This window comes from Pristiophorus japonicus, chromosome 12 (assembly GCF_044704955.1).
Source record: "Pristiophorus japonicus isolate sPriJap1 chromosome 12, sPriJap1.hap1, whole genome shotgun sequence".
In the NCBI taxonomy this organism is placed as follows: domain Eukaryota; kingdom Metazoa; phylum Chordata; class Chondrichthyes; family Pristiophoridae; genus Pristiophorus; species Pristiophorus japonicus.
Genome location: NC_091988.1, coordinates 95,812,085 through 95,825,904, shown reverse-complemented (window position 1 = coordinate 95,825,904; position 13,820 = coordinate 95,812,085). Strand labels below are relative to the sequence as shown.

Sequence of the window (13,820 nt, the reverse complement as noted above, 5' to 3'; positions counted from 1 at the left end):
TACCGACTCTTGAATCCGTGCCCTCTGGTTACCGACCCTTGAACCTGTGCCCTCTGGTTACCGACCCTTGAACCTGGGCCCTCTGGTTACCGACCCTTGAACCTGGGCCCTCTGGTTACCGACCCTTGAACCTGGGCCCTCTGGTTACCGACCCTTGAACCTGGGCCCTCTGGTTACCGACCCTTGAACCTATGCCCTCTGGTTACCGACCCTTGAACCTGGGTCCTCTGGTTACCGACCCTTGAACCTGGGCCCACTGGTTACCGACCCTTGAACCTGTGCCCTCTGGTTACCGACCCTTGAACCTGGGCCCTCTGGTTACCGACCCTTGAACCTGGGCCCTCTGGTTACCGACCCTTGAACCTGGGCCCTCTGGTTACCGACCCTTGAACCTATGCCCTCTGGTTACCGACCCTTGAACCTGGGCCCTCTGGTTACCGACCCTTGAACCTGGGCCCTCTGGTTACCGACCCTTGAACCTGGGCCCTCTGGTTCCCGACCCTTGAACCTAGGCCCTCTGGTTACCGACCCTTGAACCTGGGGCCTCTGGTTACCGACCCTTCTGCCACTGGAAACAGTTCCTCCTTATTTACTCTATCAAAACCCTTCATAATTTTGAGCACCTCTATTAAACCTCCCCTTAACCTTCTCTGCTCTTGCCCCAGTTCATTCCCGAGTGACTCACGCTGCAAACGTGTGTGTGTGTGTATTTGTAGGACATCACGGATAAGCAATGTCCATTTGCCTGAGGCCAGGCGGGGCTGTCAGAGCTTTTTTAGAATTGTATCCCCACGCAGACTCACTCGGAAATCGGCTAAAATGGAAAACATTTTTGTTTGCTTGGAATAAGTTATGTTTATATTTCTCAAAAAAAAATAACTTTGAATCTCTGTCATAATTTGCATTCGAATTAGGAAAATGTGCAAAACACAAGTTCAAATGAATGTTAATTAGCCCCCGGACATTTGAGCAAGGGAGATATCGCAGCAAAAACAGGCAGACAATGAATCAGTTTAATTAAATCCATTTAAACCTTTCATGTTTCTGTGCTGCAGCAAGAAGCTGATGAGCGTTCTGCTCGTGTGTGGGGGTAGGTGGGGGGGGGGGGGGGGGGGGAGTCGCGGGATTCGCTTTGATACTTGGATGGGTGCTTTATGACCCACCCAATGAATGCTGTTTCCAGTAATGTCAGCTCACAGTCGAGTCTCCTATCAGCCTTCTGCTGTCCCAGAAGCTCAGGTTTGACTGGATGCACACGTTTCCAGCAGCTCCCCTCTGTTGCCATTGGCAACGGCATTATTGCCTGCAGTTCAGAACAGCTCGGCCAGTCGGAGAATGCTTGCTACTGGCCAATTACCACAGGCGTTCATCCCCCTCCCCTGTTCGTCGGATGGACATGTAGTTGTGTTTCCTCTGTTCCATCTCCAGTGCCTCTTTCTCCCTTTCTACACGTGCCCCGCCCCACCCTTTGCTGCGGGTCCCATTTTTATTTAAATGTAAATAGTGCTGATTTAGTCAGTCTAAAAGCCCAGGGGGCAGCTTCTCTTGTTTGCTTTTCGCTGCACTGGTCTCAGCCCTTTGTGCCTCGCTGGGGGTCACTGAATGACCCAGGGTAAAGTTTGACTCCCAATCTGCGTTGAGTTAGCTGGCCACAGCTGGGGTTAGGCATTTACAACTGGTATCAGTGTTGCTGGGGCTATGAAATGGGGTGGGGGGAGGGGGGAAATAAGCTTGGGTGGGGTACTGCTCCTAATTGAGCCCTGCTTGGGTGGTGGGGGGTTTGGCTGTGACACGACCCAGGTATCAGTAAAAAAAAAATGAACAACTGGTTCACTGATGTGCTTTCGGGAAGAAAACCTGCTGTCCTTACCTGGTCGGGCCTATATGTGACTCCAGTCCCACACCCAACTCTTAACTGCCCGCTGAAGCGGCTTAGTGAGGCACTCAGTTGAGGCAAACTGCTGCTAAGGGCAACTAGGCAAGGGCAATAAATGCCGGCCTTGACAGCAACGCTCATATTCCGAGGATGAATTTTCAATAAAAGATTGTTCATTTGGTGAATTCAGCCCATTATGTCACCGAATTCGGAGGAGCCCTGGTTTTATTCCACGTCTGGTCTCAGCTGGGTTAGCAAGGGATTCATCCTTAGAGGTTCTGTGGCCGTTCAATCAAGTAATCGTTCCCCTTCGCAATTGTATCCATATGCTACTCTACAATGAAGGATTCTGTGCAAGGTTGGAGCAAACCCAGAATCCTCACATCGCAGACACATGTTGAAATATTCAGACACCTTACCGTGGAGTCTCCCAGGAAATGTCCCCTACCCATAACTCACACACCCACCTATCAATACAACATCACTGCGTCAGTCAGTCCCAGAACGGGAGGTGATGCCAATCGGAATTTCAGATGGACTGTTCGTAACATAAACTCTTGTTTCACACATTAACAAATCGAGGAACAAGATAAGGGGCAGAAAAAAATGGGACACAGGCAGGAAAACAAGCAAGAATGCAATTCAGTCCAACTAATAAACACCCACACCCAGCTCACACTCAGTGTATGTACACCCAGCTCACACTCAGTTTATGTACACCCAGCTCACACTCAGTGTACACCCACACCCAGCTCACACTCACAATGTACACCTACACCCAGCTCATACTCAGTGTACACCTACCCCAAGCTCCCAGTTTGAACTCATGTCCTCACCAATTCTATTAACCCACTGTGGATGACAAGAGGCTTTAAGGGACTCTCATTAGAATTTGAGAAAGTTACATCTGGGATTTGAGAGGATCTACACTGTCTTCTCACATTAAAGTCTGCAGGAGTGCAGGATTTCCCCTTCCCCTACCTGCTGTGCATTTGTCTCGATTCCAATTCAATAATAGTCAATGAAATAGAAAAGGGCAAGGTATTTATTAGCTCACTAAGCCTGTTGCTTCCAAATTGAGCAGAGCCCAGCAGTGACCTTCTCCCTCCAAGCCGCTGCTCTCTGGGAAGCCCCTCCCTAATGACCTCTTGACCCCATTTAAAATGACGACTCCAATGATCTTTTTGAATACCTTAGCAGCCTGACTTTATCCCTCGCCTCCTAATTTCTAATTTGTGTTCCTTCACCATACTGACACACCTCTTCGTAATTGTGAAAACTTCTAATAGGTGCTCTCTCCTCTTGCGAAGAACACCAACCCAACTTCCTTCACTTTTCCTCACCACCTTTAGTTCCTTACATTAAGGTGACGCATAGGATGGTTAGAGTGGGTAAACATTGTATCTGGAGAGGCACGGGTGGGTGTGGGGTCCCACGCTATGGTCTCAGCCATGCCTCAAGAGTGGAGGGCAGCAATGGGAGGAGCTGCATTGCTTCCTCATTAAACCGAGGCAGCTTCGTGATGTCACGTGCAAGCAGCAAAAAGGCATGTCCATGATGCAAATTACAATCCTGCATTGTGTGAACAGGAACAGCAGCAAAAAGCTTTTGCGAAGTACAGCTACGAGACCCCTTTAAAGTGTATACTTGGAGGTAGCTGGTAGCATCCATTGTTGTGTCGAACTAGCCCCGATACGAGAGCATTTAGTTCCTCTGCTCTTCACTTTCCCTTAAAGACACAGGCTCTGGTGATGTTACTTGGGCAGCTGTCTGAGCTTTATGTTACCGAGGCCCAACGTTGATGATAAACATCAAACTGGTAAGAGCAGTCATCGCAGAGCAGGGTTCCCCTCAGCCTTAAAACTATTCCTCTTCTCATCTCAACACACCCCCTTCCTGATGGAGAGACTCCTCCCTTAGGAGGGGCTCCTGACGAAGATAGCTCTCCTTCTGAAAGGAGCTGCTGATAGGGTCGACAACTTTGGTTGGACGTATTGCTGGAAGTGTCATCATCACATGACCTCCACCTTCATTGCCCTCCCCGGTCAATCAGCCTCCACCTCTCCCGTCCCTATCTTCAATATTTTTATCACATAAGAATAGGAACAGGAATAGGCCATTTGGCCCCTCGAGCCTGTTCTGCCATTCAATAAGATCCTGGCTGATCTGATCTTGGCCTCAACCCCACTTCCCTGCCCTCTCCCCATAACCCTTGACTCCCTTATAACCAGTAAATAGAAGTGTTAAATTAAATGGAAAGAAACATCATTTGCCTTAGTGCCCCTGCGATTTTTTTCCCAGGTTGCTAGCAGCAGTGCCCAGGACATGAATTTTCAATTCCTGGAGAATCCAGGGCATCTCAGCTCCTGAGGAGGAAGGACACTCCCGCACTCACTGTGGAGTGATGCTGGGTGCCGGTCCTTTAAATTATTGCGACTAAAACCGCTTGACTGAAAAGCCATTACTCTCCAAACCTTCCAAATCCTCGCAGGGTTAAAACAGCGCCATAGAAACGGTGTCCTGGGCAACCAGTGACGTCAGTGATGTGGGGGCCACACCCCCCCCCACTCCCTTGCCTCAGAAGCTAGATCTACGGTGTATACCTGAGTCCGTGTGCGGGCATTCCTTCTTCCTCTGTCAGCGGCAAAGCAAGAAAAAAACACAGATGAAGCAAAGAATAAAAGTAAGTCAGGTCCCGCCCGATCCCATAGAGACCTCAGGACAGGTAGGAGAGGCTCGAATGCAGTGGCAGCTTATCAAGTCTGGGGCTGTGCACACCTCAAATGCTCCTTGTGCTGCATTGTAAGTTAGCATAAAGATTGGCGTAAAAAAACCCCAACCCGTTCACTCATTTCCCTTTTCGGGAAGGAAACCTGTCCTTACCCGCTTTGGCCTGTATGTGACTCAGCCCCACACTCAGCGTGGTCGACTCTTAAAACATCAACTGAAATGGTCTTTCAAGCTCATTTAGTTGTCAGGGCAACTAGGGATGGTCGGCCTGGCCATCCCGAGAACTGAATACAAAAAGAAAAAAGTTTGGCTTTGCAAGAAAATTGCACTCTGTGTCAACTCTGGTTTGGCACCACAGGGAGGGGTGTGCTGGGAATTTCAAACACTGAAGGCGACTGATGGAAGGCACGATCGCAGCAATCAGGGAGACCGGATTCTCGGGGGAAAGAAACACACTCTGGAGTTCAATGCCTTCCAGAGGGATGAGGACAAAATTGGAGAAGCAGCAGCCAATAATAAAGTGGGCATTTCACCCGATTCTCAGTGTGCTGCCTCCTGCCAATTGGGATATATTCAGCCGACTCAAGATCACAAGATAAAACCCCTTGGCTTTTCTCCCCTCCCTCTGCTGCAGGTGCTGAGCTTGTCGTGGTCGGATCCCACGGGAGCCAGGACATCGCCTAGGTAGCCGTTCTTCCCTGCGTGAGCCTAGCGGGGAGCTTTAGTGGGCTATTCGATCTGGGGAGGATCACAGCCGAGCGGGAACCTGTCCACACACTGCGTCCATGTGTTCCAGCAGAGGGTGGGGGTGGGAGAAAATCCATTGGATAGCAATGAGCAGCAGGAACTCTGGTTGAGTTTTGGTCCTCCGAGGCCAACTATGGCACAGCACAGATCAGAGATCGAAACCGAGACACTTCAATCAGAAGGTGCAGATACTCATTGTGCCACCACTTGACTGGCTTCATCGAAGCCACATGACCCTTTGAAAATCAGGCAGTTCAAGTTCTGGGTGGGCAGAAGAAAAATGGCGCCTAATAATATTTTAATAATCGGACAGAATTTTGTAGTGATATGTATCTTTTTATTGACGGGGGAGGGGACTGGGCTGATTTCTTCAGTAGACCAGGCCCGATTCCAACATCTGAGAAGGCAGGCCTGAGGCCTGAGGCCTGTGACCTGCTCCTAGCCTGACCTCAATGCCTCTTGTGGCCAGCTTTGAGAAGGGCAGTGACTGCCCGGCCCCGACTCTCCTTTGAGCTCCTCCCTGCGATGGCCTTCGTAGCCTAATCCTGGCATCTTCCTACTGGATGCTTCTCGGATTAGGAAATGGATGAGGAGAGATTGAACCAGCCTTCATCTCCACACCATAACACTCCAGCACCCCTCCCTCAGAGGCCAACACTTATCCAGGGTCGGACAGCGCAGCACTCTCGACTGGGCCACAGATAAATATCTGCAATTAATACTCCAGTGGTTTCCTGGATACAAAGCCTGACTAGGCCGCAGCCTAACAAGAGCAAGAGAGATGCACCGCAGCCCCAGACGAGACAGAACTAGCAAGGGTTTGGAAAGACACAGAAAGCCACCATTCCAGTCAGCGTTTGCAGTCTGTCAGCGCCTGCCACCAAGTACCTGTATGAACGTCTCCATATCGCCATTAAACAATTTATGATTATACTGTGAGCGAGGCCTAGGCTTCCTCATTTTCTGTGGCTTAGGGGGAAGCGATGGGGGCCTGAGAGAAATGGAACAAAATCAACACACAGAGAAAACAATATACTTTGAAGAACTTGGATCGAAGCAACAAAAGTTAATCATCCGAGTACAGAAGCAATGTTCAACAGCAGCTATAACAACACACCATTAAATAACACTTTGTTGGAGGTCAGTGCTCATCATTTTTAACACAAGCATACTGAAGCCCTGTAAGCCAGCTACTTATCCGCTCCCTCTCCTTCGCTCTGTTGACGCCCGCTACCTTTTGGATCCCATTGGTACCGGGCACCCTCTGCAAGCTCACCCACGTGGCCATTCTGCACCTGTGAGCTTAGATAGCAACTGGCAGCGAGGCAGTCAACTGTAGCAGGCATCATAGCCGAGCCAGCTCCTGTGCTCCCCCAAACCAGCACACCTTCCGGCAGGAGCACGGGGGGGGGGGCGCGATCAGGGGCACGGGGTGGGGGGCGATCAGGAGCACGAGGGGTGGGGGTGATCAGGGGTATGGGGGGAGGCGATCAGGGGCACAAGGGGCGCGATCAGGAACAAGGGGGGGGAACGAGGATCAGGAGCACGGGGGGAGGTGGGGGGGGCGATCAGGGGGACGAGGGGATGGGGGGGATCAGGAGCATGGAGGGGGCGATCAGGAGCATGGGGGGGGCAATCAGGAGCACGAGGGGGGAGGATCAGGAGCACGGGGGGGGCGATCAGGAGCATGAGGGGGGGCGATCAGGAGCAAGAGGGGGGTCGTTCAGGAGCACGAGAGGGGGGTCGTTCAGGGGCACGAGGGGGGGGATCAGGAGCACGAGGGGGGGGATCAGGAGCACGAGGGGGGGGGCGATCAGGAGCACGGGGGGGGCGATCAGGAGCACGGGGGTGGGGGCGATCAGGGGCACGGGGGTGGGGGCGATCAAGAGCACGGGGGGGGGCGATCAGGGGCACGGGGGTGGCGATCAGGGGCACGGGGGGGGCGATCAGGAGCACGGGGGTGGGGGCGATCAGGGGCACGGGGGTGGGGGCGATCAAGGGCACGGGGGGGGCGATCAGGGGCACGGGGGGGCGATCAGGGGCACGGGGGGGCGATCAGGGGCACGGGGGGGCGATCAGGGGCACGGGGGGGGCGATCAGGGGCATGGGGGGGGCGATCAGGGGCAAGGGGGGGGCGATCAGGGGCAAGGGGGGGGCGATCAGGGGCACGGGGGGGGGCGATCAGGGGCACGGGGGGAGGCGATCAGGGGCACGGGGGGGGGCGATCAGGAGCAGGGAGTCTGGCTGATTTTTCCTCTATCGCCCAAGTGCTGTGTGGCTAGTTAAAGCACCTTGCACCTGAGATTGGCTTACTCAGCACGGACTTGGATATAGAACCAAGGGCCTTCCTGATCTGTGTAGGCTCATGGAGCGCATTGAACAATTTAACCATCGGTAGTGCGGCTGAATGGAAGAGTCCCTACGCGTCATGATCTTCGTGAAACATTTAGGATTCTGAGGGGGCTTGACAGGCTAGATACAGAGAGGATGTTTCCCCTTATGTGGGAATCTCGAACTAGGAGGCATAGTTTCAGAATAAGGGGTCGCCCATTTAAAACTGAGATGAGGAAGAATTTCTTCTCTCAGAGGGTTGTAAATCTGTGAAATTCTCTGCCTCAGAGAGTTGTGGAGGCTGGGACATTGAATATATTTAATACGGAGATAGACAGATTTTTGAACACTAAGGGAATAAAGGGTTATGGGGAGTGGGCGGGGAAGTGGAGCTGAGTCCATGATCAGATCAGCCAGGATCTTATTGAATTGCGGAGCAGGCTCGAGGGGCCGTATGGCCGACTCCTGCTCCTATTTATTGCGTGATGTCAGCACCAGACCACTCTGCGTCATTCCGCAGGCTTGACCGGGTCAAGGAGGGACAATTCCCGTCAAACAGTTTGTGGGAATAAAATAGTCAGGAGCGTAGCAGAGAACTTTTCCTCCAGCGCGGCACAGAGCTGAGTCAGCGCTGGTTAGAGCTGCAGCAGCGAGACAGAGAGTCAGAACCTGCAGCACAGAATTGCCTCTAATTCAGCGCTCGCTGTCAACGCTGCAGGGATGGTAACGGAAACGGCAGGCGGTACGCCGATTGCGGCGGGGAGCAGCGATTGCCGAGCATTAGTTGTGTCCCCTGTCCCTATGGATGCAAGTTGGGATGGTGCGGCCGGACGCAGAGGTTAGGTAGGGGTGGTTCGTTTTGGAGCCTCGCTCAGCTGTCATCTCAACTGGTGTTAAAAGATCACGCATCCACAATGCAACACTGCTCATGAACCACATGCACCAACCGATAGCGGCAGCGTGGCAAATCACAACAGCTGGCAACATCTGGAGCCTTTCAACAGACCTACCCCGGTGCGAGAAATGTCAGCCGGGACCAGGCAGCTATCCTACTCGTACGCACTCAGTGATTTTTCAAAGGCCTGCTCCCCGTTGGGTTTTGGCCGAGGAAATATTGGTCAATCTATACATGAATAGGGAGTAATGATCTGGGCCACTGTTATAACACTGTCTGCAGCCTCATCTACTGGCCCGACACATTTTATCAGCTGCTTTATTGATTATTCTCACTGCTGAAATACCGGTGTGTGGAAAGTTTTAGGGGGCCTGTATTTCGCGGAGGTTTATGATCCATCTGAGTGAACAGCCCCCTCGATGCTGAAACAGCTGTGGGAATTAGGGTTAAGAGGCAGCCCCGGGATACAGAGATGTGGTGACTGTGTTTACAGACTCAGTGGGCAGTCTTGGCGAGAGAGATAGGGGGCTCCTGTGGGATATAGAATTTTGGTGGGGAAGTGCGGGGGGTGGGGGGGGCGCAGGGGGGAGATTGTGTTTATAGAGTTGGGGTGGCCCCATGGCTATAGAAATAGGGGGAAGCCTTGAGATAGAGAGATAGGTGGGGGCTCCTGTGTTTAGGCTGTGGGAAATAAGGAGCAGAGGGGCATGGATGTAGGGGCAGCTGCGGTTTATGGAGTTATGGGGCCGCTGTGGAATATAGAGGTGGGGCAGACGTGGGACATGGGTTGGGGAGCGAAAGGTTAAATTGGTCTTGGGTAGTAATACAAAATGGGCGATAGTGGATTGGCCGCCCGTTTTACATCCCCCACCCCAAGTTCTTTTCCATTGACGGTTCTTGCTATAGATCACTGGAGAATCTGCGAAACTCTGATCGGACATTGCCTGGAACTACACTGATTAAGCATAAGGAATGCTGGCGTCCTACCTTGAAGTGCCACACTCGGCCTTCTCACCTGGAAGGGAAAAAGACATCACAGCTCAGTAAAATAATACCCAAGGTTTGCTTTCTCAACACTGCAAGAATGAACCCGCATGCAGTCATGAAACTCATCAGATAATTTTAAGAAATACTGGGGTAATTCAACAATAGTGTAAAATGCGCAAATTCAGCTCGATCACCTGTTAAAGACCTCTCCCAATTTTCCTTTCCAGAATTTGTGCTTACATCGACGTTCATAGCACAGGTGGCGGTAATTTGGCCCATCACCTGTGTGCTGGCTCTTTGCCAGAGCAATCCAAACCTAATTCCACTAAGTTTCCTCTACTTTCCATCAGAGTAAATCTCCCTCTACACTATCCCATCAAACACTCTCAGGGCAGGTACAGCACGGGTTAGATACAGAGTAAAGCTCCCTCTACACTGTCCCATCAAACACTCCCAGGGCAGGTACAGCACGGGTTAGATACAGAGTAAAGCTCCCTCCACACTGTCCTATCAAACACTCCCAGGGCAGGTACAGTACGGGTTAGATACAGAGTAAAGCTCCCTCCACACTGTCCCATCAAACACTCCCAAGGCAGGTACAGCAGGGGTTAAATACAGAGTAAAGCTCCCTCCACACTGTCCCATCAAACACTCCCAGGGCAGGTACAGCAAGGAGTTAGATACAGAGTAAAGCTCACTCTACACTGACCCATCAAACACTCCCAGGGAAGGTACAGCACGGGTTAGACACAGAGTAAAGCCCTTGCTCTTCAGCAAATAGTGCCAGGGGATACTTTATGTCCACCTCTGAGGGTGAAGTCTCTGGATTGGGCCTTCAACTCTTGAACTTCTAACTCAAGAGGTGAGAGTGCTACCACTGTGCCAAGGATGACAGCAGAGGAACAATATGCACATCACCAAACTCTACAGCAGTGATACTCATTATATTACTTGCTGACCATTTGCAGCCCACGTCCCATTTAGCTGTTGATTTGGACAGACTCCCTGTTCCATGAGCTTCTGGGCCTCCATTCTCAGTTCTCGTGGCTGAGAGATGTTGACTGAGCTAAGATTGTATGCTTTTGCCACTCCTGTTCTTGCTTGCCAATGCTGCCGGGGGGGAGGGGGTCGTCTCTCCCTGCGTCTGTACAGACAGTGAGAGGAATACGACTGCCCAACAGAACTGTGATCTTATAGAACTGCCGGTCCACATTACTCCATGATGCAGTGTTGCTGAAAGTGATCCAAAACTCAAGACTTTGCTTAGGAATGTAGCCCTCAATAAAGCTGATGAAACACACTGCTTTACAGCAACTTGGTGTCTCCGATTACAGCACATTTGGAGATCCCACCCTGAACAACCCAACTGTGCTCACGGAAAATGGAGCACTTTCAACCTTGACCCTGCCTCACCTTCCCCCAGAGTTTGCTTTAGTAGGTCATGCTTGGCCTGAAGCTTCGTGATCAGGTTACTTCCATTCAGGAATTCCTTAAATTTCTGAAAGAGAAACAATGAGTGTATTAAAAATATATTAGTCTGTTCATCATATCATGTGAACATTCGAACACAGCAAATTGATGGGCAGGAAAAGACCAGTTGGTCCATCAATTCTGCCCCACATACAGTGCGGAAGGCCATTTGGCTCATGCCATCTCTTAGAAAAAGCTATTCAATTAGTCCCACTCCCCTCCCCACACCCTCCGCCCCAGCTCTTTCCCCATAGCCCTGCACAATTTTAATAATATTTCTCCATACTGAATTGCACTCTTACTCCGTTGTGTTGGAGTCTGACGGATGAGGGCAGGCCTCATTCTGAGTGCAGCTGCCATTGCCCCCAGCAGCCTGTAGGATGTTTAATGCTGCAGGGCTCAACATTGTTCCAGGCATGAGTGTGAGTGCATTACTGAATAAAAAACTCCGTCTTCAGTGAATGAATAGAAATTAAAGGGAAAATGCAGCAATCTGGTGCTCCCAGCACAGGGCTCTGTTCGATGCCAGCCTTACTAACAAATGATCAAAAGATGCCACAAATCCAAAATTGGGGGGTGGGGGGGGGAGGCAGGGCAGGTCCCTTGGGAAAGTTTCCTGATTCACTATCTGCAGCAGAATGAGCAGTTTCACCACGAGTAGTGAACAGATCCCCCATAGCGACTGTCAATACGCTGGCTATATCTTTTCTCCTTGCCCCCACCTCCCAGTACTCCCCCCTCTTCCTGTGCCAGGGTGCAGTCTCACGGGTGCTGTCAGCCCTCCAGTCTCTCGCCCAAGTGGGCACTAACAATGAATGTCCGTGTGGAGGCGACCACAGCCAAGCCGGAGCCCGTTCCCCACCTGATATCCACAAATGGCCACTTTATGGCAGGAGATACTCAACATTAGTTTCTTTCCCCCTTTCTCCAAAGCCTCTCTCAGCCCCAGGTTGTCCCAAAACACTTTATAGGCAATTAAGTACTTTTTGAAGTGTAGCCATTTTTGTAATGTAGAAACGTGGCAGCTAAATTGTGCACAGCAAGGTCCCACAAACAGCAATGAAATAATTGAACTCCCGGAGTACTACACTGGAGTGCCAACCAACCCATTGTGCTCTGGCCAAAGACCGCCCTAAGTGGAGGAAGAGCATCTGGGAGGACGCTGAGCACCTTGAGTCTCGTCGCCGAGAGCATGCAGAAATCAAGTGCAGGCAGCGGAAGGAGCGTGCAGCAAACCAGACTCCCCACCCACCCTTTCCTTCAACCACTGTCTGTCCCACCTGTGACAGAGACTGTAATCCCCGTATTGGACTGTACAGTCACCTAAGAACTCATTTTTAGAGTGGAAGCAAGTCTTACCTACTGACTCAGAGGCAAGAGTGCTACAAACTGAGCCACAGCTGACACCTAATGTGTCACACAGCATAGTCAAACCAGTAGTCTTTGACTGTGTTGTACAAGACAGCCCTAACTCCCAGAGTCCAGTGTACTGATTGTTTTTTTAACCCCAAGAAGAGGTCTTACGGTGAAGTAGAATATCTCGGTCTCCTGTTGGTTGGCTCTCCTCTTTGCGATGTTAAGTTTGCTCATGTAGGTCTCGGAGGCGACAGATTTGACTGACTCGGTAGATCGGCTGTGATGGAATGCGTCGGACACATCAAAGTCCTCCACGGTAAGCATGTCTTGCAGCGTTTGCATGGTGGCGTCCAATGTCTTCCGCACCTGGACATAAGAGGACAAGGAGTCAGACAAGGCCCATCAAGCCATCTCCTTCACCCCATCATCCTAACCCACCCATTTAATCTCTTGAAGGAACGTCCTCAATTAATACACCCCAATTGCCAAAGGCAACAAGGAGAACCTCCGAATATACATCCATCACTATTGTAATATATTTGCTTCAAGGGTTCTTTGCTTAAGAATTCATAGCAACACATTGCTATTAAGAACAAGTTGGTTTATTAGCAAAATCACACTACACATTACCAGTTCATCCACTCAGCTCACAACCGCTTGCCTCATCGTGGATCCCCCGAGCCCAACTGGCTGGGGTTTTATTGAGTCTTTTGAACATCACATAAGAACATAAGAAATAGGAGCAGCAGTAGGCCATTTGACCCCTCGAGCCTGCTCCGCCATTTAATAAGATCATGGCTGAACTGAACATGGACTTAGCTCCACTTCCCTGCCCGCTCCCCATAACCCTTTATTCCCTTATCACTCAAAAATCTGTCTATCTCTGCCTTAAATATAGTCAATGACACAGCCTCCTCCACTGGGGCAGAGAATTCCACAGATTTACAACCTTCAGAGCAGAAATTCCTCCTCATCTCAGTTTTTAATGGGCGGCCCATTAAGACTATGTCCCCTAGTTTTAGTTTCTTCTATAGTTGAAGTATCCTCACTGCATCCACCTTGTCGAGCCCCCTCAATATCTTATAAGTTTCGATAAGATCACCTATCATTCTTCTGAACTCCAATGAATATAGGCCCAACCTACTCAACCTATCTTCATAGGTCAACCCCCTCATCTCCGAAATCAACCTCGTGAACCTTCTCTGAACAGTCTCCAATGCAAGTATATCCTTCATTAAATACAGAGACCAAAACGGCACGCAGTACTCCAGGTGTGGCCTCACCAATACCCTGTATAGTTGTAGCAGGACTTCTCTGCTTTTATACTCTACCCCCCTTGCAATAAAGGCCAACGTTCCATTTGCCTTCCTGATTAATTATCAGGCAATCATGTGGCTGGCTAAGCCATTCCCAACTCAACAGCTCAAT

General features: G+C 50.8%; 1 protein-coding gene across 1 annotated transcript in view; it reads right to left on the bottom strand.

Moving 5' to 3' along the window:
• srgap3 (SLIT-ROBO Rho GTPase activating protein 3) overlaps positions 1 to 13,820 on the bottom strand; it is a 296,153-nt gene that overhangs the window by 45,288 nt on the left and 237,045 nt on the right. The window contains exons 9-12 of the mRNA XM_070895763.1: positions 12,561 to 12,758; positions 10,980 to 11,064; positions 9,567 to 9,594; positions 6,242 to 6,344 (exon numbers count right to left, since the gene is read on the bottom strand). Of these exons, the coding sequence (XP_070751864.1) occupies positions 6,242 to 6,344; positions 9,567 to 9,594; positions 10,980 to 11,064; positions 12,561 to 12,758 (414 nt within the window). The remainder of the gene's footprint in view (positions 1 to 6,241; positions 6,345 to 9,566; positions 9,595 to 10,979; positions 11,065 to 12,560; positions 12,759 to 13,820) is intronic.